A 27233-nucleotide genomic window follows, 5' to 3' on the forward strand; every position below is an offset into this window, starting at 1 on the left:
TGGACTTTTGGCCAATGTAAAGAGGCTTTCAAGTACTGTAAGCCAATCATACAAGTTGACGGCACACATTTGTACGGCAAATACCGTAGGACCCTCTTAATGGCCACATCACAAGATGGAAATGGTGGTGTCCTTCCTCTAGCATTCGCGGTGGTTGAAGGTGAGACGTTGACAGCGTGGTCATGGTTTTTGGCGCACTTGCGTGAACACGTCACAGATAAAAATGGTATTTGTCTGATATTTGATCGACACGCGAGTATAAAGTCCATTGTCGCTAACGAAGCACTTGGTTGGCAACCTCCCCACGGTTATCATGTCTACTGCGTGCGACACATAGCAAGCAACTTCAATCGAAAATTCAATAATGCAAAACAAAAAGAAATGTTGAAGAAATTGGGTAAGATTTCATATTTGATGGTCCCGTTTATTTACCTTTCATATATACTTATCCACGTTATTCATAACTAATTTTATGCAGCCTACACTCCTTGCAAGCACATTTTTGATCAAAATTTAGAAAAATTTCGTGAACTGAGTCCAGCTGTAGCAACATGGATTGATCGCATTTCAAAGGAAAAATGGACGATGGCTTATGATAGAGAAGGACGTCGATATGGTCACATGACAACCAACCTCTCAGAATGTATCAACAAGGTTTTGAAGGATTGTCGCAACATTCCCATAACAGCATTGGTCAAATCAACGTACAGTAGGTGTCGAAAGTACTTTGTTGAGCGTGGCCGCCAAGCGCAGAGACAGTTAAATGAAGGGCAAGTTTATTGTTCAAAGCTTGTTAAAGAACTTAGAAAAAATCAAGAACAAGCGTGTTCGCACATCGTTCGCGTGTATGACATCCACTCCACAAGGTTTGAAGTAGAGGAGACCTTCAATCCTATTACGCAACGTGGCGGACAAAAATGGGCAGTTAACTTGAATGGTCATTATTGTCAATGCGGAAGGTATTCTGCGCTTCACTATCCATGTTCACATATTATTGCAGCTTGTGGTTACGTGAGTCTGAACTACTACCAATATATAGATGTTGTTTATACAAATGAGCACATCTTAAAAGCTTACTCCCCACAATGGTGGCCTCTTGGGAATGAAGCGGCTATTCCTCCCTCTAATGACGCATGGACACTAATCCCTGACCCAACTTCAATTCGTGCGAAAGGTCGGCCAAAATTAACAAGGATAAGGAATGAGATGGATTGGGTCGAACCATCTGACCACCGACAAAAATGCAGTAGATGTGGAGCCGAAGGGCATAACAGGCGTCGCTGTCCAATGCAATCTGAGCATGGGAGTTGTTCAAATCATTGATTTATGTATGTTAGTCGAGTGACTTGTATTTGTTTAAGTTCTATTCAATGTATTGAATTTGTGGGGTTGAATAAATTTGTTAGTTAAAAACATTACTTATTTTGGTTTGTGTACATTACCTATTTGTGGGTTTCAATGAATTCGTTACTTAAAAACACATCCATAAACCCTAACCCCAAGCACTAGGAAACACCCCTAATCCATTAAACCCATAACCCTAACCCTAACCCAAACCCAAGCAACCCAACCCTTAAACCCCTAACCTCTAACCCTAACCCCCAATCCCTTAAACCCCTAACCTCTAACCCTAACCCCTAACCCAACCCTTAACCCTTAAACTCCTAACCTCTAACCCTAACCCTAACCCAAACCCAAGCTACCCAACCCTTAACCTTTAAACCCCTAACCTCTAACCCTAAACCCTAATCCAACCCCTAATCCCTTAAACCCCTAACCTCTAACCCTAACCCCTAACCCAACCCTTAACCCTTAAACCCCTAACCTCTAACCCTAACCCTAACCCAAACCCAAGCAACCCAACCCTTAACCTTTAAACCCCTAACCTCTAACCCTAAACCCTAATCCAACCCCTAATCCCTTAAACCCCTAACCTCTAACCCTAACCCCTAACCCAACCCTTAACCCTTAAACCCCTAACCTCTAACCCTAACCCAAACCCAAGCAACCCAACCCTTCACCCTTAAACCCCTAACCTCTAACCCTAACCCCTAATCCAACCCCTAATCCCTTAAACCCCTAACCTTTAACCCTAACCCCTAACCCAACCCTTAACCCTTAAACCCCTAACCTCTAACCCTAACCCTAACCCAAACCCAAGCAACCCAACCCTTAAATCCCTAACCTCTAACCCTAACCCCTAATCCCTTAAACCCCTAACCTCTAACCCTAACCCCTAATCCATTAAACCCCTAACCTCTAACCCTAACACTAACCCTAACCCAAGCAACCCAACCCTATCCCTTAAACCCCAATCATCTAACCCTAACCCCTAATCCAACCCCTAATCCCTCAAACCCCTAACCTCTAACCCTAACCCTAACCCAAACCCAAGCAACCCAACCCTATCCCTTAAACCCCAATCCTCTAACCCTAACCCCAAAACCTAACCCTAAAACCTAACCCTAATGCATAAAACCTAACCCTAACCCCTTGCCTTAACTCAAAAACCTAATCCCTAAACCTAAACCTTTACCATAATCCATAAACCCTAACATTAAAACATATCCATCAACCCTAAACCATAACACCTAACCCTAAACCCTAACCCTAATCTCTTAACCTACCCCTAAACCCTACACCCTAACCCTAATCCATCAACCCTAACCCTAAAAACTAACCATAATCCATAAAACCTAACCCTAACGTAAATTTAGTTTTATTATTTGTGAACTTAGTTTATTATTATAGTTTGATGCGCCACATAAAATTTATTGTAAACTTATTATAGTTTATTATTTGTAAACTTAGTTTATTATTTCATTTGTGTACTTTAGTTTTATTTGTAAACTTAGTTTATTATTATAGTTTGATGCGCCACATAAACTCTATACATTAGTAAGGCATAATAAATCAAATGCGATAGATTAATTGTCAAAATCAAATGTCTTACAAACAACAACAAAATTACACAGATACATCAAAATCAGTCATTATGGTGTCCGTGATGTCGTGAGGATGTGCCACATGGTCGATCCCATCTTCGCGCTTGACGATCAGGATTTCTTCTGCCGCCGCGTTGTCTCCCCGCTTCTGCTTGCTCAGCCTCTGCAGAAAACTCCTTACGCAAATCAACACCTAATAAGTCGCCCATATAAGGTATTGCTCCGGGTACATTCCATTGCGGAGTAAATGGGGCGTTAGGTGTTGCCATGGGGGCATCGTGCTGCTATGAAGGAGTCATAGTGGGCCATGAAAAATGAGGTTGTGTTTCCGCAACACCACCGAACGAATGTGAGGTCTCAGAAGTATCAGTATGATGACCTGCAAAAGGATACTGATACATCTGTGAAGGATATTCGGAAAATGTTGCTGGCGTGTAATACATTCCATGACCACGCTCCATCATTTGTTGGGAATATTGTTCGGCTTCAACAGGCTCCCTTCGTCTGCCTATGCCCCGAGTTTCAACACTTGACTGAAGAATGTGAAACTCTGGGGCTGGGAATTCACGCTCTGATGCTGGACCATGTGACACTGGCTCAGTGATTCTCTCTTGCTCTTCAGATATAATCGCTAACTTATCGACGTAAGGCACAAGATCATCAACCGTCCACGTGTTCCTCCCTTGTGGTGACACCATATATTGTAAAGTCTCCACAACTTCACCCTGCAACTAGTAGACTCAACAAATTATTGCTCATGCTTAAGAAATTAATTAAAAGTTAAACATTGAAAAACAGATAAATACCAATGCAGTTGTGTTTGCATTGTTTGGGTCGACAAATATCTTTGTTTTACGCCTATACCACACCATGTAGTCCGAGTTATAACCCAGTAGGCCCTCCTGTCGAGGATAAACGTCGACCCTAAACTCTGCTTGATTGTTCCACTGACCAATGATTGGGGCCAACAGGTGGAACCAATTCTCATCTTGTTTTCCTTTGAGTGTTATGCCATGGAGATTCTGCGGTTGCGAAGGACACCCGGGAATGAGTTGTTGCAATCCAAATTGTCGTAAAACTCTATCGGGTTGGTGCCACTCAACAACATGGAAACAAATCAGTGGCACCACCGCAAACCAGGCTACACTTCCAACCACACAAATTGGAGGCAACACTGCCATCACAGTTGCTGTGTATGGGTCCCAGACAAACTGCATATAACAACACACTTGTCAATTTTCAGTCAAGTGGCTACATATTAAAATTTCATTTAACCATTACATTACGATGTTCTTACCTCATGTCATTTCATCATATCCAATTTGCGACGAAAAACTCTAAGATCATCATTGCCAATATGCTGATTTCCACGTCGCAGCCACCTACAATAAAAATGAAATCATCATTGTCAACACGTTCCATCATTAAATATTTTTAATTCAAATCTAATTTTTTAAATGACAAACCTGTGTTCGAGTGGTTTATTTTCTATGACGGGAGGCGTCCTCTTTGGAGCTAAAGTGGTACATCGTTCCCATGCCCACATTTGGATTAAGATGCACATACCTCCGATTGATTTAACTTTGTAATCGGTGGCGCTGCACATCTCTCTATATAAATACGCAAGCACGGCAGGTCCCCACGCATACGTGCTGCACTGTTCAAAGTCACGTAAAAATTGTAGGTACCTTAAGGAAACTCTGCTACTACTTTTGTTAACAAAGAGGACACCTCCTATGAATCGAAGGATCCACGCACGGGTAAACCTTTGTAATTGTTCAACGTTACCCTCATCAATATTTATGCGAGAAAAATGGTGAGTCAGCCAACTTAATTTGACGACACTGCCTTCAAGTTTGCCTTCCTGTGGTCGGACTCCTAATAATTCTTCACATAAGTCGGCCCAATCAAGATTTGTTGAACCAATTAGTGGTGTCCCGTCAGTACGAAGACCTAATAAGACTGACACATCTTGGAGAGTAATGGTAGCCTCTCCGCATCTCAGGTGAAACGTGTGGGTTTCTGGCCTCCATCTTTCAACGAACGCACTAATTAAGGCCGCATTTATCTTTAGGTATCCCATCTTAATTATCCAATAAAACTCACATTGCCGAAGCAGAGGAACAATTTCCTCTGGTATTTGTTCTTCACCTTGATACATCGGCACTGCTCGTCTGATGTGTAGTTTTTTGTCTGCTTCTCCATTCCAAACATGTTCTGAAACATGCTCGGGTTGCATCCACAAAACGTCACCCTCAATTGGACCAGACCTCGTTTGTATACTTGATGCGCATGATGACGAAGATGCCATTGATCCTACACAATAAAATATAATACAATAAAATTAATAATAAAAATTACACATAGTCTCCAAATTTCAAATAAATAACAAATATTATAATTATCAATTCTACCTAAAACTAACTTAAGATAAAAAAAATAATAACACATATTCATAAAATTATAATTATCAATTCTAACTAAAACTAACTTAAGATAAAAAAAAAAAAAACTAATAACACATATTCATAAAATTATAATTATCAATTCTAACTAAAACTAACTTAAGATAAAAAAAACGAATAACACATATTAAATTATCAAATTAAATTAAATTTATCATTTCTAACTAAAACTAACTTAAGATAAAAAAGCTAATAACACATATTCATAAAATTATAATTATAAATTCTAACTAAAACTAACTTAAGATAAAAAAAAAACTAATAACACACATTGAATTATCAAATTAAATTAAATTTATCATTTCTAACTAAAACTAATTTAACATAAAAAAAAACTAATAACACATATTCATAAAATTATAATTATAAATTCTAACTAAAACTAACTTCAGATAAAAAAAAACTAATAACACATATTAAATTATCAAATTAAATTAAATTTATCATTTCTAACTAAAACTAATTTAACATAAAAAAACTAATAACACATATTCATAAAATTATAATTATCAATTCTAACTAAAACTAACTTAAGATAAAAAAAACTAATAACACATATTAAATTATCAAATTAAATTAAATTTATCATTTCTAACTAAAACTAACTTAAGATAAAAAAGCTAATAACACATATTCATAAAATTATAATTATAAATTCTAACTAAAACTAACTTAAGATAAAAAAAAACTAATAACACATATTAAATTATCAAATTAAATTAAATTTATCATTTCTAACTAAAACTAATTTAACATAAAAAAAAACTAATAACACATATTCATAAAATTATAATTATCAATTCTAACTAAAACTAACTTAAGATAAAAAAAACTAATAACACATATTAAATTATCAAATTAAATTAAAGTTATCATTTCTAACTAAAACTAACTTAACATAAAAAAACTATAACACATATTAATAAAATTATAATTATAAATTCTAACTAAAACTAACTTAAGATAAAAATACTAATAACACATATTAATAAAATTATAATTATCATCAGCATACAAATAAAATAAAAAAATAATTAAATAAACTTACTGAAAAATTAGAATTGAAGAAATTTGTTCAAACACAAACACCACAACAGCAACAATCCTTCTTCACAACACCAGCAAGCGCACCACCAAGCTTCTCTCTTCTCTATCTTTTTCTCGCGTGAATGGTCTACGGGGGAGGGGTGATTTAAAAACCCCAAGCAACGCAAATCGCTGCTCGTGCTGGCGCTTTTGTCCAACCAAAACGCCATTGGAGCTGGCGACACCCTGCACCTAGGAACTGCACGTCGCAGGTTGCAGACTGCAGCGTTGGAAATAGCCTGCACCTAGGAACTGCGCACCCCTCAACTCGCCAGTCAAACTGGCGAGTCCAAGCTCCTGCAACACGCCATTGAAGCTGGCGACACCATGGCCAGCTGTCGCGTCGAGAACGAAAGCGCCAATCCCTCCTGCGATTTGCATGGTCTCTACGTAAAAAAGAGCACCATGCAGGGATTACTTTAGAAACAGACCCATTTCGAGAAAATGTTTCTAAAAGTAACCCCATGCAGGAAATTTGCCTTTTTTTTTTTGGTGTATAGTACTTCAAGACTTCACGATTTTGTTTTTGGTTGAAATCAGCATATAGACCTTATTTGCTTGGGTCCTTGCATATGACTTCTCCTCATTGACTTATATATAGACATAGCAAGAAAACTCGTACCCGTGTATACCTGTTCGAATTCGTCTCGATTTTGACAGGTAATACCTAAGTTGATCGGGTATGAGTTTGGGTTTAGATTTTTCCGATATACAAAAGTCAGATATGGGTACGGGTATGGGATTTCTACATTTGTCCCAACCCTGAACCCAAACCCGCCCCGCCACTTAAAAATTTTAGAATTTTTGCATAATTAATCAAAATGCCTATAATTTTTATTACTAGTTAATTTTATTTTAGAATTTTTACACAATTTAATATTCTTTTCTTAATGATTTTTGTAGACACATGCGCTATTATAAATTTATTGATATATAAGTAGTTAAAAATAAATGTTTAACAATCAATTTATTTTTTCTAAAATCAAATTTTTAATATTTTCTTCACAAAAAAAATTATTTTTCTAATTTGAATAGAGTATGGGACGAGGTCGGGGATACCCGATACTCAACGGATACGGGGATGAGATAATAAATTTTAACCCGTCGGGTATCGGGTACGAGTATGAGAATATGTTGGAGAGTCAGGATTGAAGATTGGGGAGACAAGACTCATCCCTAGTCCGTCCCATTGTCATATCTACTTATATACATGAACAGATTGGACCCACTTGAATTTTCCCAGTTCGTACACTAGCTAGATCCTTTTTTTCAGTCCAACAAGCTTACTAGGGAGCGTTGTCCAGAATTAAAAAACTTGGTAGGAATTTAACATGCAAAGTTAAGACTACTGGGAATTGCTTACTATAATTTTTGCATAATATTATTAGGATATATTTTTCACTCACTTATGAACAGGGATTACAAATTCATTCAATGAATCACTACAAAAGTAATAGCTTGCAAATTATATTTTAAAATTATTTCATCTCACCAAAAGTGGTAAATTGAACGTAATTTATAAACACTCCCTTTTCAATCCACCAATACGTCTTTTAAAAGGAAAAAAACCATGAAAGTTCGTGAAAGCCAAATCAGAAACCTCAAATGTATGAGCCTAACAATGCAATAAACATAGGCAGAACATGAACCCTAGAATTTAAAACTGAACCTAAGCCACACATTAGGCTGTAAGACCCTCTGGTCCCTTAGCCTCCATTGAGAGGCTATTCCATTCCACAAAAAATCTCACATTAAATAGAAATTGAGTCCAAAAATAATTTATAAACACTATTCTCTTTCCCATTTAGACGCTTTTTAAAGGATAAAATCATGAAAACCCATCAGAATCAAAATAGACAATATCTTGTGTATGACATTGACGAGCCTTCAAACTTCTATCGTTTGTAGTCATGCATGCTATGGATGTTTAAAAGGCTTACCGATATATACAAATTAAAAATACTAACATGAAAAGTGTATCATTACATTCATCACTCCATGAAAGCTTCGAAAAGATTTTAAAAGAAACAATTCTATAAAGGAGATTGACATCACCTCCACAAAATTAAATAGTTTAGGCATATCCTTACATGGTGACCATATATTTGCATGCTAAGATACAAAACATAAATAGGGGCCAAAATCATATTTAGCACCACTGATTAATATCCATTTTCTGCTCTTTCTCTAATCTTTTATTAACTTCGGATGGGAAACAATCAAACCTTTATTACCTTAAATAGGAAACAATGGCCTAACCAGAATTTCTATCACCTCCAAAACCAGACTCTAGAAATCCAGTTTCGTTCAGATGACTGACATCACCCCACACTTTTAAGGTCCATTTGTCCTCACCGTACAAGTGAAAAACACTAACACATGTATTGAGTACCTTCCCAGGCTTACCATTTGGGCATGCCCACTTGTAAAGGGCTCTGATGAATCCTCCATGAGAGACAACAATTACTCGCTCCCCTGCAATTAACACGGCTAACATCAGCCTAATGTAGCAGTTAGTGGACTTTGAAAAGAGATACAACATCTACAAAAAAAAAAACACGTTATGCCTATGTTATGGAAACAGATCCTCTCCATTTCTTCCACTACCATGCTTTCGGGAAATAAATGATACTCTCCATTATTATGTGTGACATATCTCCATTTCATTTATTTTCCCAAAACTATAGTAATGGAAGAAATGGAGAGGATTTTGATCCCTATGTTATCTAAATGAGGTTATTGCATGAGCTAAAAAGATCTCAGATCAAACCAATGATAAATTAGGAAAACATAACGTCCATGATATGTCATGATGGAAGGACTTTCACTGGTAGCCTACCTTTATGCTTTAAGCCAATTTTAAGCAATGCAGATGTGCTGCGATCATAAAGTTGAACAAGACTTTCTCCACCACCCTGCACATTTGTATATGGATCAATGTTATGTATATGCAAAATTTAAGGCATTCAATGTATTTATAAAGTATCTGTTTGCATCAGGAGTCAAACGAAGTTTGCCCACTGGAGGGAATTTTTGCATTAGGAAAGATTGACTTGAAAATTGTGACTCTACCTTGTGAAATGTGAAACTCCGTTAAGCAAAGAAAACAAACAGAGCCAAAGTCATAAACTGAATGACAAACATCAAGTCTTAAGAAGCAATTATCTACATATATGTATCTCTGTTTCTGGATTAAGCAACAGGTATTAGCCCATGTTTGGTGATTAATTTAGAGAAATAACCACTTCTTTTTTAAAGAGGATGTTAAGAACACACTATCTAACATACTCCTTCCAACACACACTTTCTGATTGGTTATAATTTATTGAAAATTACAAAATCATGAGAGAAAATCATTAAATATGATGTGGGATCCACAAATTTTTATCATTTTAATTCCAACCAATAAGAAAATGTGTTAAAAAAAAGTGTGTTCCTAGCATTTCTCTTTTTTAAAAGCTCTCTTAGCGAGTTGATAAAAATAAGTGATTATTTCTCTAAAATAAACTGAGCCTAGCCTTTACCTTTATAATCTCAATTCTCTCTATTTGTAACTCATAACTTAGTTCATGACACATCTGAACAGGAAAACATCCGTGATGAAAGGTCATTCCAAGATACAACTGTACAAGCAAGACTACTTGGCAAAGATATATTTACGATATGAAACAAATAAAGCAATTAGAAGATGGATAAATAAGCAAGTTCTACATCTAAATATAAAAGCAAACTTCACAAGATTTCCTAGCATGTCTAGAGTTTTTAAAATGGATGATCTAACCATTATTTAAACAATCATTGCTTGAGTTCTCTACCCCAAGTATTTATTGTTCTTATTTTACTATGCCATATGGTATATGACATCTTTCGGCTGCTTTTTCAAGTTCCATATGCAGCCAAATATATGCAATTTCAGGGAGCCATCAGTTATACTCGTCTTCTTCCAAATTCTTTGGACAAGCCCAACTGAACTTGAAGAATTTTCCTAGGTAGCCTACTCCAAATTTACACTCTTTACATTAGTACTTTATTGTCAAGGAATTCCATGCATACAAGTTGGTTTCTATGAAACTTACTGGTATTTCTTGATCTTCGTTCTTAGACACAAAAGCCTTGTAAGCTGTGGGATTAGTTTTTGCTATTTCATGAAAAACATGGCCTTGAAGATCCCCTAGGTGTCTCTCCCGTAGGTCAGAATCCTTGACAACCTAAAATTTCAACCAAAGGAAAATATTGTTAGGAAAAAAAATACATGATAGGTCAAAAATGCTATAATGAGTAGAATTAAGAAATGGATAAACACCAGAACCAGTAGAATAGAAAAAAAAAATGAATTTTATTCAAGAACCCAATTGCAGTTCAGAGTTGTACCAGAACTTGGAGAAGAATGAATACTGAATACAGAAATTGCCTAGGGGAGTTTTGAGAGCCCCGTGATCTCTCCCTTTCACTCAGTTCAACAAAATGAGATATTCTTTCCCTCTCTACCAAATATTAAATTACAGTAAGAATAGAAAAAAATGAGAGCTCCAAGATCTCTTCCTTTTGATTCAGTTCTAAAAAATGAGATACTCTTTCCCTCTCTCTCCCAAATATTCAATTACAGTATAATTAAGTATTTTTGCTGCTATCAGTTAGAATGTCTACAAAACATCTCAGCATTTCCTTAGTATATATCAAAGAATCAAAGAATATTTTAAAATATCTTTAAAGTATACAACATCTTAGTAGATCTTTATATAGTGGAATCAATTAGTAATCTAATTGACATGGCAACTTTAGGGGTTGTTCCCTATTCATTATGTTTCCTGACCTATTTTCTTATTTAATTAAGATTTGCAACCTTATTGTATTAGTGAGTTTGGTCATGTACTAGTAATACTACACCAAGACTTGATCAAATTATGAGTAAAAACAGAACCACCAGAATAGTATTTTATATCATATCATAACACACTATGTCTCAATCACACATCCTATTATTCAGAATCATTATTCACTTTTCCTCCTTCCCTATCTAGGATTTAACTCTTCTAAAGTGAGAAAATGTGCAAAGTGTAAAAGGGTGTATTCACCCTTGATGTGAACTAAAGTACCACACAAATTTAATCCACTTCAAATCAAGGGTGGATATTCCCTTACTTTCTCACATTACACAATGTCAATTTAGATAAGTCAAATCCAGTTATCTCAACCCAATAATTTCAACACCATGTAAGGAAAAGGAATAACTCATCTCTGTGTACTACTTCATAGTTACTAAGCGACAACAAGATTACTTCAAGCATAGTCAACCTCTAGTCCAGTTACTGATAAAAGACAAAAAAAGTTTGCAAACCTATAAACCAAATGAGCAAATGACTTTAAGCTATGAACATGGTAAAAAGGAAACCATTAATATGCTCTTAACGTATTACAGTTGAATCAATAATATGCAACACGAAGAAGGATTTAAGTTCAAACCTCGATCCCTCCACACTTGGATGCAACTATCAGTGCTGTTTCAAAAGCCCGTTTCAAGTCAGAAGAATATATAACAGAGGCCTTAGGTTCCCTGGATAGTCTATCAGCCACCTCAATTGTAAAATTTACAGAAATTAGGATCACAAGGGCATAAATAGAAATGTAATGTAAATGAAAACAAAAACTGTAATGTAAGGTCACTGTCTTGAATTGTATATAGAAATGAAAGAATGCAAAAAGCACAACTTACTACAGCTGCTTGCTGTCTTCCATTTTCATTTAATTCAACATCCAGGTGCCCCTGTTTACATATGAGCGAAATTTGAACATACCAAGGCTGAAAACTCCAAAAGGAGCCACACCACATATATTAGAAATAATGCACAAGAAAAAAATTTATGAAATATAAACACATAGGTGACAGATATTTATATCACTGTAGAAGGATTAGGAGACTTAGAAAGCATATTGTCATTACTATGGCACATCCACAAGTTACTCACAATACTAGTTCAAAAAGTTATAATTTTATCTTAAAAAGTTATTTACAAGCATGTAACTTTGATTGTTCCCTACAAATGCAGAAGTTTGTAACTTTAGGATATAAACACTGTATCTTTGTTTTTAGGACAGCTTACATAATTTTCAGGACAAAAAAAAAATACAAGATCTTTTTGATAAACACCAGAAGTTTATAATTTGTTTGGAATTTGGATAATGTTTTCAATAAGCTACCCATATAGCACCTTCTCAATAATGTACTGCAGTAAGCCCCTATACGAGAATCTTAATCATGCAAAACTAAGCCTAGAAGGAGTCTTAAAGCTAAGTGATGGAAATTACAGGGAAGACAGTATTTTTACAGCAAAGATAGATTTTTTATTCCTTCAATTTAAAGTATTTTTACTCCATCTATACCATAAAAGTGAACGACTTGGCTTCTCTGCTGTCCCTGTGCTGCCCTTTTGAAACAATACCATTTTCATGATTTTTAAAATTGAATCACATATTAAATATTAACACAACTGTTATGCGACGTCATTTTGAATGGGCAGCACAGGGATAGCTTGGAAAGGGACAACAGAGAAGCCAGATCCAAAAGTGAATGAGCTGTGCTAGTGTGAAGCCAGGTACACCCCGTTTCAATTTCACCAACGCTTTTAGAAATGGTAAATCATCTTTTTACTGTCCAGGTTATATTGAAGTTAACCCCAACCCAAGTAGTCATCAGAAATTAGTCCCACAGATGGGATATGCATATCTAATGAATATACTAAATTGCCTTAGTGTAATGGAAAAACCACCATAGGTGTTGGAGTTTAATAAATATTTTATCCATTACATTAAATTATTTAGAGAAAAAGGCACTTAAACTACTAAAACACATACTGCAGAAGCCAAAAAAACCATAGCAAACACAAATTAGGTACAACACTTAACATCACCAAAATTCATATTGAAGTAAGAAACATATTCCATTTCACATGAAAATCATGAATTGCTTTTTCCATTCTATATCTAGAAGTGTAATTCAGTCATCACACGGAAATGCTACTCTACTTTCCTTTGCAAAAAGCATTTCATTAGAAAACCTAAATCCTTGAATTTCTGTTGTATGGAACAAATGCAATTTGGTGGGAGAGAAAAAGCACCTGGATTTTTGCAGTAGCATTCCAAGCTGTTTCGCCATGACGCACCACAACAATCTCCGCATAATCAGGATGGGGGCTGTTAATGCTATAAGCAACATCATAAGGTTACCAATTAATTTGAGAATGAATGGTTAGAAAAGTGAGAAATTCGTTCAATTGGGAATGTTGATACTGTAAATGAGTAATTATTTTATTTTTCGTGTTTAGAATCATAAGCATGGACATGAAGAATCGAAGGAAGAGTTGAGGAGGGAACCTGGAATGGGAACCGTTGTTGTTGTTGTTGATGGCAAATTCGGCCATGGTTTCTGAGGGAGGGAGCGAGCGAGTGAGTCAGAGTCAAACAATGAAGCTGCGCTTGTTTTCGCTGATCTTTATATTTAGAGGAGTGATAACAACACTCCTTTAATACGATTGGTTATTTGGTTCACATAGTTTGATAGGTTTTAGTAATGTTTCTCTCTCCTGAATTTATTAAATGAATTATTTTATCAAATTTTGGTAGATTTTACTTCTTTCAATTTATTAAAAATGAGTCATCAGCATTCCTCTTATATTTATATACTTCTTTTGTCCCTAATTATAAGATTATTTTTTAAAATTTGTTTGTCCCTATTTTTTTTCTAATTTTTAGATCCATTCATTATTTTTTTTCCTACACATGGTTATTTACTTATTCTCTCTCCAAATATTAATTAAAAAAATTAAGTGGATAGAAAGATAAGAAAAAAGTAATTTTGAAATGATAGCATAATTATTGACAGATTTAACATGATTATCTCAATTAACTATTTTTCTTAAGAGACATGAATTAGTTCAAAGGTTCTTATAATTAGAGACTGATGGGTAGGGATGAGTAAACGGGCTCAGGTCTATGGACTGACCAGCGGAGCCGCGGTCCGCGTGAGTTACGGACCAATTTTTTTAAACGATCCATGGTTATGTCATATTTTTGGGTCTGTCCCGCTTAACCTGCAGACTTGCGGGTTTGGCCCGTGAGGTCCGCGGGCTATCCGTAGCCCGCATTAGGTTTAATTTGTGTAATCTTGATCCAGTTATATTAGGTTTGATTTTCTCTTTTTCACTTTAAACTTTTTTTTAAGATAACAGATAAAGAAATATATTAGGTAAGATAAAGATATAAAGATAAAAATAAAAGATTTAAATTAAAAGATGATAAAGATAAAAAAGGATAAGATAAGAAAAATAAAAGATAACAAAAATAAAAGATTAAGATAAAAAAGATAAGTGATAACTCACTAAAAATCTTCTTTTTTGATATTTTCTCGATCTTTTTCTCTTTTAATCTATCATTTTCATATCTGAAAGTCATAAATAAAAAATATCAATTCTTATCATTTAAGCCAAAAAATAATTGTTAAATAAATATTTTTAAAGATATTTCAATATATTTTTATTATAAAAAATAGCTCATATCATATTTAGTAGTTGTAGCAGGCTAAGAACATTTTTTTCTCCTCACGTGTGCTTAACAAATATCGAACTAGGCTTCTTGTTGACAATATATACTAAAAATTGGTTACTAGTATTTGATATGCAGGGTAAATAATATGTAACAATTATTGTCTTTTAATCACTTTACTTGATTTTATTATAATATTTATTATTATTTCGAGTTTTAGAAAAAGAAGATGAAAATATGGAGATGGAGAAGGCTCAAGCTACTTCAAATATAAAATCATTTGTTGTTGGAGATGTTTAAATTTCATATTTTAGATTTATTGCTTGGATTTTCTTTTGTTAAGACATTATTTATTTTATTGATGTAATTGACTAATTATTGAGATTTTATATACATTTGTATTGAACTTAATTTGATTGTATTATATTTTTATTAAAATTAAAATTCTTTTAAAACTAGGCCCGCAGACCGGCCCGTTTGACCCGCGGGGTCCATGGGGTGGGGACGGACCAATTTATTTGGTCCGTGTAAGAAGCGGGGCGGATTGGACCGGTCCACTACCAATGCGGGCTTATGCGGGCGGGCCTTATGCGGGGCGGGTTGGCCCGCTTACCCACCCCTACTGATTGGGAATATAAGCTAAGATCTTCTCGTAGAAATTCTCTCATCATTAAATTCAATTTATTATAATAGATCTCCAACAAAATCTCCCAATATTAAATTTTTTTTTCTTTATTTTAATTGTTGATTTGTTATATCTTTTATGCATACATCTAATAGCCAAACATTTTTTTACTTATACATTTCAAATCAAATGATTTGCTTTGATTTGAGCTAAATGGTTAATCATATGTTTCAAACCAATAGCATTGCTATCAAATGGATTATTCTAAAATCTTGGCTTACATTTTACAATGATCTATCAATGGTAGTTTCAAAATCCACAAATCTTTCACAATGGAGGTTGTTCACGTCAAAGAACACCAGGGAGAGAGGGTGAAAAGCTCTAGCTCAAAGCCAACATCAACGTTTCCCCTAGTTTTGTCTAACCATAAACCTAAGGTGAGCCATGCAGCTCATCTCTATTTATGCACAATGTCCTCTAACATTGTTGTCCACGTGTGACTAGCTCATTAGTCCTTTTTTTGCCACGCCTCTGTGCATCCTCAATCTGGTCCCCTTCATACCCTTGACAAGTCAGATCGCGGGTATCCCCTAACCTTGTCACCACATCTCTACGGTGCTACCCTGCACTGTACTTTCCATCGTCCGCTTTCTTGATCATAGCACGAGTCGAGTATCACTTCATTTACTTGGTAGTGACGAGAGTCATGACTAGCTAGCCATCCCGAATCTTTTGTGGCATAGGCAAACATAAGTGTCCTTTTGCTAAGGAAAGCATCTTGGGATTCCCATTTCAAATAGTATTCGGCCCTTCAAGCATGGAGCCTAATAGCATAAATGCTTAAGAGCAAGTCATCCAATGACTTCATTTCGTTGTTATCGGGACATCTATCTGGGACATTTTACAACCCTTCAAGCATTGAGCCAAATGGTGTAAATGCTTAAGAACGAGTCGCCTAATCGATGTTACCAAGACATCTATCATAGCCAATGTACAACTTTTTTTACTGTCTCATTGGAAGTAGGGAGGTTATGTCGCATTGTATGAGTTGTGGTATTTTGTAGGAGTCATGTCATTTTGAGTTAAGAGGGGTTGATCGGCTAGGCTCACTTTTCTTGAACATGTTAAGTGTACCAATATGTCCTGTCCTAGAGTATGTCACATCCTTATTGATTACGTCGCCTCACGATTTGAGTTGGCAACGAAGTGCGCAGCGTGCTGCTTTGTTATGTGTGTGCCTCATGCGCCACATTGGTGTGAAAATATGTGATGTAATGATTAATAGTGTCATACGATCATCTATTGTCTCTTCCCCAACCGTTGGATTGTTTTGTCGAATCTATTCGTGACCATTAGATTTCCTCATATGTTTTGTTGTTAGACTTGCTATCGCTTTGAGCTATAAAAAAAAAGGGTAATTATTGCTTCTTCTTCTTCATCCACCACTTTATGTATGTTGTTATTGTTGCGAAGCTTTTGAGTTTAAGTTCAATTCTTTCTGTTGCTCAAGAGAATATGAAGAAGTCCTCTATAGGTAATGTTCCATGCTATTTTTAATCGTTTTTTCCATTATTTATTGGTTTTCATATGTGGGTCTTGTCTGCTATCTTGTTCTACTCACTAGTGTTTCTCCCTTTTTCTTCTTCGCTTCTTTGTGTTTTCAGAATGTGCTAGACACATAAATCTGACTATGCTTTTCTGGAGATAAGGGTGGATAAGGATGACTGAGAGTTTGTGTCTAATGGTGTCACTAATGCTTTCGATGGTGAAGTTGAAGTCATGATGACGATGTCGACATTGACAAAGACTGCATTCTGGGAGTCATGCATTTTGGAGATGAGGACAGTTTGTCTGACTTGGAAGTCGGGGCAAATGGTGGGGAGAATGACGGGGGTGTGACGCTGGTCTTGGATGGCCATGGTTATAGTTGGGTTGACAAGAAGGTTTTAAGGGTTTAATCCATGTACATTAATCCTAAGAGGATACAAATAGTTTTTCCTTTAAGTGACTTTTAATGTTTTGTCCTATCTTCTCTTAATTGTGCCTCAACCCAACTTCGTCCCAACGATTAGGCATTTGTCCGATCTTTTGAGCTTTTTTGTGAGGGTTTGGATAGGGCTTCAACTATTAACGTATTTTTCTATTACTTTTCCATTCGTTAAAATCCTAAAGTGGGTTAGGTGTCTCTAAGTGGTTGTCTGCACCAAGGTCTATTGGTGGCTTATTCCGACAACATCAAATCATTGAAAGATCGATTCTTTCATGTTAAAGGCATGAAAGGTTGTCCTGTCCTATGCTATTAACTGATGACTCAAGAAGTTGAGAAGGCTGCTTCGATTGGGTCTTCTGCTCCTTTTTCACCTGACAACGCTTCAAAACCAGCTTTTATGGCCCCTAAGCCTCTTTTTGAGAATTAGCTACCCAAGTGTACAAAGAAGGACTTAAGAATAGGTCTCATAGACATTGACTTGACTATCGATCAATCTACTCCTAATCTAGTTCAAACCCAACTTTTCTTCCCTTCAGTTCCACCTGTGTCATCTCTAATTGAGGTGTTTGACGTCCTGTACCAAGTGTCACTCAAGGAAGAGATGAAATTAGTTTCCAGTATGAAATTTCCCCGAGAAAAGGTGATAGATGAGTACTTTACCACTGTTAGTGATGAAGAACAACTGAAGAAGATTAGTCTTATGGGGGCTTGCTGTAACACCCTGATATATAGATCTATATATTATTAGTAATTATGTTTGATGTTTGATTATTTTTTGCGTTATTTTCATCCGTAATTATTTTTAAGGAGGTTAATTTAGTTAAAAGAGGGGTGTGGATAGATAAGGATCTAGCTTCTCAAAGAAGTCTCTTAATGAAGCTTCTAGAGGATCTTCTCCGTAAAAACGCTTCCCAGCCTTCGTTAACCGTTGGATCTTCTCGAAATTTGGTTTTCAACTTCACAAGACAATTTTCCATGATCTAACCGTTGCGATCTTTTAGAAGATGTCTGGAGTGTGCTAGAAGCTTCCGTTCCCGGGAGCATCTCTTATTTAAGCATTTCAGCCTTTGCTTTCGTGTAGCTTAGGAAAAACGCCATTTCTTCTTTTTTCTTTCTTCCAAATCCATTTCTAAAGTTCCAAGCACTTTCTCCATCACCCACAGCCACCATTAGCCACCACAAGCCATCGTTGTTCTCCACACCGAGAGGAACCCTTCAACCGAAGCGGAATCTTCCAACTTGGCTTGCGGTTTCGGTAGAGAACAAAACCCTAATCTGACCTTTCGTTTTCTTTCGAGGTAACCATGGTTCTACGCTTGTTTCTTGTTAGTTTTATCTTGTCTTTGCATCTTTTCTGACTTTGGAACCGCCATTGTATGTCTTATGCTTCCTTTGAAAAACCTTAGAGAAAGAGACTTTGTAAACGTTATCCTTTCATGAAATGCATGTTATTTTCGTAACCTACACTGAACCCCGGTGACATTGGCGTGGTCGGAATTTCCAAATGATGTTCCTTTGTAAAACCCTAAATGCTCTCAGCTCTTTCATGTAGTGATGTGGGTGTTTGACCCAGAGCACTGTTACTAGCTTTGTTTTCTGAAATCCATACTAAGTCTCCTTCGTTTTGGCATAGTAGAGGCTTGCGTGGAATCGACGAGCAAGGACAAAAAGGAATCTTCAAGTGACGCGACAAGGAATCCGCGGGGTAGCTCACAATAGGTAAGGGGAGTTTATTATAAAATTTACCGTTTTAACACCATAGTTAGGGTTAGGGAACCTAGCTACGAGGATATCTGCCTGTCCCTGTTGCATGCTGATTTTTCTTCAAAGAAAATTATGTTTTAACTAATGGGATGCGATATATATATATATATATATATATATATATATATGTGTGTGTGTGTGTGTGTGTGTGTGTGTGTGTGTGTGTGTGTGTGTGTGTGTGTGTGTGTGTGTGTGTGTTTGTGTATTGTGATGAATGATATTGTTTTGGTTGTTTGAAATGTGTTGTTTGAAGACCGTGCGTGTGGAAATGATATTGTTGTGTTTGTTTGAATTGTTGTTGATGTTGCTATTGAGGATTTTAATTGATATTTGATGATAATGATAATTATGATGATATTGATTTGAGATGACATTGTTAATAAAGACCATGTCAACATGAATTGTTATTATTGATGAATATGTGAATATGAAATGAGGTTGTTGTTGTTGTTGATAACGTCATTGAGATGAGATGATATTTATGTTGTGAATGACATGGAAATACGATTTGTTGATTGATGTTGGAAATGCATTGGCATGTGCATGTTGTGTATGTTCGTGGGGGGCACTGTGCACTGACCTTTCAGGGTCTTTGGCACTAGCTTTTGGCCACGTTCATACGTTGGATGTTGTGTATGATCGTGGGGGGCACTGTGCACTGACCTTCCAGGGTCTTTGGCACTAGCTTTTGGCCACGATCATACGTCGTATGAAGTGTATGTCCTGGGGGGTAGAGTGCATTGACCTTGTCGGATGGCCCAGACGTGGGTAACTAGCGTGGTTAGAGAATCTAAGCATTCCTAAGGGGATGCTTAGGTGCTTTAATTGGTCCATGGTCTTTGACACTTACTTTTGGCCGTAATAGAGTAACTGTGGCCAAGTGTACTTTGTACTAGGGGGCTGTCACCTGGTAGGGAACACCTTTGGGCTCCCAAGCTGATCACCTATGGGAGGGGGGCTGTTACGTGCACAACTGGGTGGTCTCGACAAACTCAGCACAGTTCCCTAAGTGAGAGTGTCGTGTGGACACACTTAGGCTATTTCCTGATATTTGGTTGTTGTTGGTACGTACCACATTGCATCTGAGTGTTGAGTCAGGTGCATGCATCATTTTGTGCAGTCTTGATTGGGTCCATGGATGGATGATGAGTAATTGTTGGATGTGAATGATGAATATTTGTTGGATATGAGTGTTGAATAATGATTGTTGTGTATGCTTATCATGTTTGCCTATGTTCCTTGCTAATTGTGGTTATTTGGAATTGGTATTGGTTCTTTTATAATAAACTCACCCTTGCAATTTTGTATCGTGTGGTTGATACCTGTGATGATCACGAACCTTGTTCGTGGGAGCAGAATGGCAGTGGCAGGGTGTAGGGAGTAAGATTCTGGTGAGGAGCCGCCGAGCCGACGTGATGACGTTGGCGTTATTTTGGGAGAGAGTTGTGTTTTTTAATCAACTCCCCCGTAGTTGGTTTTTAAGTTTTATTTTGTTGAGTTAAAGATGTAAAACTGGAATTTTAATTATATATATGAACATATTTAATTTTCATTATGTGTATGACATGTACCAAATTATTGTTTCTATGTAATTATGCATATTCACTTAAGTAATTGCGTGTTGTTAGATGAATTTATGTTGTGACAAAATCACTTCTATTTTCATAAGCAAAAATTAAGGGAGTTCTTTTTATAAATAAATAAATAAATAAATAAATAAAATTGAAATTATCTAATATTAGAGTGTGGATACCGTAGCGACGAGGCGGGTCGTTACACTTGCAAAGGTTTAGAATTTTTTAGTACCATGTCAGCTAATAGGTCGTGTTGGATTGAGAAAGAGTATAGCCCTTGGGACGACCAAAAAAGGAAATTGGTTGGATTTATGGATCAAGCCAAGAAAGATGTAGGTTTGGTGAAGTCATAGTTAATCAAGAAGGAAGGGTCAATCACTGATTTGATTAAGAAGTTGGAACAAACCCTGGTGGCTAAGGGAGTTATCGAAAAAGACTTGGAGGATGTGAAGTCTTAGCTGATGCTTTTGGAGAATTATAAGACATCCTTGGAAACTCAAACAAAGGACCTGAATGGCTTTGAATTGTAGGCTAGGGAGTACAACAAAGAAGTGGAAGCACTAAAAGCCATGTTGGAGAAATGGGAGTCGGATATTGGTGTGATGACCTTTGAGCAGTTTTAAATGGGGTTTGAGTGAGCCATTTCATGAAAAAGATTATGGTACTGAACAAACCAAGAGGGGGAGGAGGATGAATTGGTTTTCAAAACAAAATGAACTTTTAAAACCAGAGTTAACTTCTTTTGTATGGATTGTATCACAAAACTTCAATAAATCGAACTCAATCAATACTTAATCAATCCATCCTTTACACGAGATCCTTCATTAAAGTTTTTTCTTTCACAAAGATATATTCTTGAACCTTTTCAAAAACTGATTAAGACTAGAATGAGAGATAAATATCACATCAAGAAAAGGAGTACACAACCTTTTTATGTTGGTTCACTCTCTATCACTAGAGAAGCTAATCCAATTATCTAATTCAAAACCAAAATTAGATTTTCACTATACATATAGAATCCTTACAGGCAATCACAACCAATCTATAGTTCCCACCTTGGAATTAGAGACTTAGGCACCCAACACTATGGTCCTTTGTGAATAAGAGCCTAAGAGAAACCTACCCTCAGCCTAAACTAGAAACACCTATTCTAGCATGCCTTAAGTGATTCATGCACAAACAAAAAGATGTGTAAAACCATACACGAAAACCAAGAGTAAAGATAGACACAACCTGATCAATCCTTTCCGCAAAACCTTGTTTGACTGAAGAGGTGTTCTTCTTGAACTCAAGAAAGTGACACAACTCACTTATCACAAAAGATCTTCACAATCAAAAGAAGGTGTGGGCTACTTTTTCTAAGCACTCTTATTCTCTTCTTTCTTTAACTAATAACAACACATGATCTTAGCTCACTTAGAAGCTTATTTTGTTATGTTATGAAGAGAACACAGTGTGGTTATTTATAGAGAAAACAGTTATAACCGCCTGTAATCGATTAAATCTTCAAGGTAATCGATTAATTCAATGAATAAATGATTAGATTATCTTTTTAATCGATTAAAGTGTTCTTCCCAAAACCTAGAAACAACTCAAGAACAATGTAATCAATTAGATACTCAAAGTAATAGATTAAAGTGTTCTTGTTCACTTCTGAAACACTTATAGAAAGAGAAGTAATTGATTATATCACACGGTAATCGATTAAAGCAGAGACTCCAAAATAAATCAGTCATTGTCTCAAAAATAACTGTGTAATCGATTATGATAAGGTTGTAATCAATTAAACTGATACGAGACATAACTCTACAAGCTTCAGGCAACTCGTGTAATCGATTATGATAAGGCTGCAATCGATTAAAATGGAGAGTTTTTCCTTCTGAAGAAACTTTTCTAACTTAGAAATTTTTCTTCTCACTTACTCATGATGATGCATGATGCACAAAAGATATGATATGGACAAAGATGCAACATTCAATATAATAACCAATACAAATGCCACTCAAAGGAGTTGGGCATGCAAAAGACAAAACATCTTCAAGCTTTTCTCCATGCTTCAAGCTTTAGTCTTCAAGTTGTTCATGTTGCTCCCCCTATCTCTAACATGTCACAGATATGAGACATTTACGCTAACTTAGATGTCTCGTGTGTCAAGATTTTCAACAAAGTCTTTGACGACCAATTGGTTAAGGAATACACTCCCCCTCCAACTCCCCAAAACAATTTTTGTAGTTTCCTTTGTTTTTTCTTTATCGTGACTATTATGTGTCTTTTTTGCATATTTATGCCATTGATGTATAAGTGTTGAATTTGAACAATTATGACTATGATAATTTAAATTATGTTATTGCATGTAAGTTGTATCACCTATGTACAAATGTGGGCTTGTGAGCACCTCCAACTAGTAGTTTTCTCGCTTTTATATACTTACAAAGTTTATGTCATCCTGATTGGTTAGCTCGCGCTTCCTTGCTATTCTTTTGTATATACAATTTGACAATAAAATTAATTTTTCTTGATGTTTTTCTTGTGCATTTTGTATGGTTTGACCATTATCCTGAATGCACATTTATTGCCCCATAAATATGGGTTGGCCATTATTGGGCGAGATTGTTGGCGTATTTAGGTAACCTTTGTTCACTAGGGCATATAAATCGTAGTGTGCCTCTTGTTCCCATTTCTTCCTCAGTCTTTCTACCATACTCTTTTATGGTGTCATGAGTGGTGTGGTAGACCAGAGGTGGTTATCAAAGTTAGTCTCTCGAATCAATTAAGGGTATGGATGTTTGCTAACCCCTTAACTGGTTGAGTGGCTAACATTGGAAGCAATCTCCATGCATAATTGCGTTGAGAGGTTATAAGCAGTCGTGCAAGGTGGTGGTCCACCACAATCCTAGGGTTGTCAGTGGTAGTCCGTGGGTTGTGAGAGATTCCTCATGGACTAGAGGATCTGCCCTTCTTGGTACTTTTCAGTGTGGTGGGGTTGAGTCAGCATTGTTATCCTTCTTTGTGCAGACCCTTTGACAATCTGAATGGTTTCGAGATGTAATAGCGGGGGTCTGTTGCTTTGCTTGGAAGGCTGCAACGTCATCTTAACTGAGTTGAGAGGCTAAAGTGGAAGCAACTTGGAGTTGACGAAGGAGGCAACTTCTGGGAAGGGAAGGTAGGGCTGGAAAAACTCGGGAGCATGCTGGATTGGTGTGAATGGATGAAATCAGGAAGCGAACCTCACATAAGGTTCTTGGAAGTCATCCTTATCCAACACACTAATCCTGCTCTTGCACTTGTTTGACTGTGTTGATGGCATGACCAACTTGCTCTATAGCTTGGCCGACTAAGTTCAACCACATCATTGCTGTTGTTGTGCTCTCTCCTTCTCTTATAAGCTTGATCGAGGATGGCGGTTGGGGTTGTGACAGCTCTAGCAGACTTGATTAGACAATCCATCTTGCTCATCCTTTATGGTTTCATCCTATAGTTCCTAAGAATGGAACTCTTGTAGGCTTGATCAATTTGTAATTTAGTTGAGTAACATATCCTTGTCCATTATATAAAATAAAATCTAATTTATTTATGCATTTGCGCCAATGTCCCATTCTCTTTTTTATGTTTGTGTTCGCAAGAGTTTAATATCATTATGAGACCTAGTCGGTTTCTTGATAAAATTGGTCTTTGTTAAAAATCATCTTATGGATGATTTATCGCTTGCAAGGCATAGTAGGTTTCCTTGTTCTCTAATAAAATCAGTCCTTACTAAAATCAACTTGTGGAAAAATTATTGCTTATGAGACATAGTTAGTTTCCTTGTTCTCTAATAAAATTGGTCCTTACTAAAATCAACTTGTGAATGAATTATTGCTTTTGAGACGTAGTGGGTTTCCTTGTTCTATGATAAAATCGATCCTTGCTAAAATCAACTCGTGAATGAATTATTGCTTATAAGACGTAGTCAATTTCCTTGTTCTCTAGTAAAGTTGGTACTTGCTAAAGCCAACTCGTTAATGAATTATTGCTTATGAGATGTAGTTGGTTTCCTTGTTCTCTAATAAAATCAGTCCTTACTAAAATCAACTTGTGAATGAATTATTCCTTATGATATGTGTAACGCCCTAAAATTTTGCTAACTATAAATCAATGTTTAATTGTATTTATCGTATTATTTGATTATATGATTAACTTGAATGTGTTGAGGTATGGTGTGAACTAGTCATGTATGATTTGCTTGATGTGGATGTTGACTTATGTGGAGTTTTATTGACCTAAGTTGAAATTATGAGATTTCAAATTTTACCTAAACCAATTCTGATGGAAGCTTGCTTGAAAAGCTTCTATGGAGGCTGGATCTTTGAACTTTAGTAAGGTCCTTTAATGGTGAATTTCAACCATGGAATTCCAGCAGAAGATAAAGGAGAAAAGGTGAGAGGAGGCGCCATCCAATAGAGAATAAGCCATGGAAGGAGAAGCTTCACCACCAAGAAAGGGCCTTGGATAGGAAGCTTCAATGGAGGAAGAGAATGAGAGAAAGGGGGGGGGATAGTAGCGTGGAAATTGAAGGAGAATAGGGAGAGAAGTTGAACTTTGAAGTGTGTCTCACAAGTTTCTCATTCATCAAAGTTGCGACAAGTGTTACACATGTTTCTATTTATAACCTAGGTCACTAACTTTTTGAATTTCATTTTCATTTCATGTGAATCTAAAAGGAATATTCCAAGAATATGTCAAATGTATCTTAGCATATTCCCTTTAGATGTCACAAGCATGGAAGGTGTGATTCTAGCACATGGGAAGCTTCCTTGAGAAGCAAGGAAGGTAGGTTCCTTGGGAAGCAAGGAAGAAAGCTTCCTTCAGAAGCTAGAGAAAGAGGGAAGGGGGGGGGGGGGGGAACTTGCACTTCTTCCTTGGGAAGGAAGGCAGACAAGTTGGGCTTGGCCTAGGAGGAAGAAAGGATGGCCAAATGAATCTTAGCTACTCACACCCCTCCAATAGCTAAGCTCACCCCTATGCCAAAATACATGAAAATACAAAAAAAAGTCCCTACTACAAAGACTACTCAAAATGCCCTGAAATACAAGGCTAAAACCCTATACTACTAGGGTACCCTTAACTTGTAGGGTAGAGTACCCTATAAACCTAAAATGACCAAAATACAAGGCCCAAAAGAAGGAAAACCTATTCTAATATTGACAAAGAATAGTGGACTCAACCTTGGCCCATGGGCTCAGAAATCTACCTTGAGGTTTATGAGAACCCTAGGGACTTCTTCAGCAGCTCTAGCCCAGTCCTCTTGGAGCCTCTTGCTCATGGCTCTGGTGACTAGTCCCTTCCAGGGAAGATTGCATCAAATTCCGGTAAAACTATGATCATAGATTCGTTAACCATTGGATCATCTTCACAATTTTATTGTAGATTCCTAACATATGTCCCCATGGTTTGACCATTGGGATTTTTAAAATGACAACTTTTGACCTCTCGTTTAGCACGAGAAGTGCACTAAGCACAATTCCAACCTAAGAGTGAATTGCGTTGAGCGTGAATTGTCACCTTAGCGCAAGAGGAATTGCGTTCAGTGCAAATTGTTGCACTCAACGCAAATCCCAACTCGAGAGGAATTGTGCTAAAAGTGGAAAGTTGCACTTAGTGCCAAAAGTGGACTCCCACTTAGCAAGACGAGCTCGCTAAGCAAGATCTACAGATTATAAATATGTTCTTCAGTGTGAAAAACACAATTTTTCACTCTTTTTCTCACCAAACACCCACCCAAGCCTTAACACCTCCTCCTCCACCACCCACGACCACTGATGGCCACCACGAGCCGTCGTTGCTTGCCGCCGAACCACCACACCAAGAGGAACATTTTAATTGGAGTTGAATCCTTAGAATCCACCTTAATGATTTGATGGAGAAAAATCCATCAATCCTTTCTTTCATAGCTTCTCTGAGGTAATGTTGACTTCTAAGCCTTTCTCCTAGTTAGTTTGAGTTTCTCTTAGTGTCTCTTGTGTTTTGGGTACTATAATAGGGTGTTTTTATACTTCCTTTGAAAAACCCTTGAAAATGAGACATTGCAAAAGTTATATTTTTATAAAATTGAGGTTATCTTCGTGACTTTCACTGAACCCCGGTCACATTGGCGTGATCAAAATTTCAAAATGACGTCTCCTTTTAGTAGAATCCAAAACACCCTTTAGCCCTTTATGTTTAGACATGGGTGATTGACTCTGAATGTTGTTATTAACCTTGTTTTCG

The 27233-nt window shown here is 36.6% G+C and overlaps 2 protein-coding genes across 8 annotated transcripts; both read right to left on the reverse strand.

The window, feature by feature from the left end:
* Nucleotides 1–2909: 2909 nt before the first annotated feature.
* On the reverse strand, nucleotides 2910–5261 carry LOC114412365. Of its 4 annotated transcripts, none has more exons than XM_028376218.1 (4): nucleotides 4412–5261; nucleotides 4243–4327; nucleotides 3752–4156; nucleotides 2910–3670 (listed from the first exon to the last, which is right to left on the reverse strand). In XM_028376218.1, exons 3-4 carry the CDS (start codon nucleotides 4124–4126, stop codon nucleotides 3230–3232), a joined length of 816 nt encoding a protein of 271 aa, XP_028232019.1. In that variant the 5' UTR covers nucleotides 4127–4156; nucleotides 4243–4327; nucleotides 4412–5261; the 3' UTR covers nucleotides 2910–3229. The 4 variants fall into 2 exon arrangements, 2 of the variants coding, with proteins under 2 accessions (XP_028232019.1, XP_028232018.1); XR_003666695.1 differs by having other exon boundaries at nucleotides 2910–3676.
* Nucleotides 5262–8439: 3178 nt separating this feature from the next.
* Nucleotides 8440–14014, reverse strand: LOC114412366 (phosphoglycerate mutase-like protein 4). 4 transcript variants are annotated; one of them, XM_028376222.1, is made up of 7 exons: nucleotides 13868–14014; nucleotides 13612–13696; nucleotides 12210–12260; nucleotides 11960–12070; nucleotides 10573–10704; nucleotides 9336–9411; nucleotides 8440–8971 (listed from the first exon to the last, which is right to left on the reverse strand). In XM_028376222.1, exons 1-7 carry the CDS (start codon nucleotides 13912–13914, stop codon nucleotides 8751–8753), a joined length of 723 nt encoding a protein of 240 aa, XP_028232023.1. In that variant the 5' UTR covers nucleotides 13915–14014; the 3' UTR covers nucleotides 8440–8750. The 4 variants fall into 4 exon arrangements, with proteins under 4 accessions (XP_028232023.1, XP_028232020.1, XP_028232022.1 ...); XM_028376219.1 differs by having other exon boundaries at nucleotides 12210–12296; XM_028376221.1 differs by having other exon boundaries at nucleotides 12210–12296; nucleotides 13612–13687; nucleotides 13868–13997.
* Between the last annotated feature and the right edge of the window lie 13219 nt (nucleotides 14015–27233).

Source organism: Glycine soja, chromosome 5, assembly GCF_004193775.1.
Source record: "Glycine soja cultivar W05 chromosome 5, ASM419377v2, whole genome shotgun sequence".
NCBI lineage: Eukaryota > Viridiplantae > Streptophyta > Magnoliopsida > Fabales > Fabaceae > Glycine > Glycine soja.

Coding starts and splice junctions, on each gene's coding strand:
- LOC114412365 (XM_028376217.1), bottom strand. CDS start 4,126: ATGGCAGTGTTGCCTCCAATTTGTGTGGTTGGAAGTGTAGCCTGGTTT. Junction 3,677..3,751: donor ATGCAAACACAACTGCATTG/GTATTTATCTGT, acceptor TGAGTCTACTAG/TTGCAGGGTGAAGTTGTGGA.
- LOC114412366 (XM_028376219.1), bottom strand. CDS start 13,914: ATGGCCGAATTTGCCATCAACAACAACAACAACGGTTCCCATTCCAG. Junction 12,071..12,209: donor GAAGACAGCAAGCAGCTGTA/GTAAGTTGTGCT, acceptor TTTACAATTGAG/GTGGCTGATAGACTATCCAG. Junction 9,412..10,572: donor ACGAAGATCAAGAAATACCA/GTAAGTTTCATA, acceptor ACAAATGTGCAG/GGTGGTGGAGAAAGTCTTGT.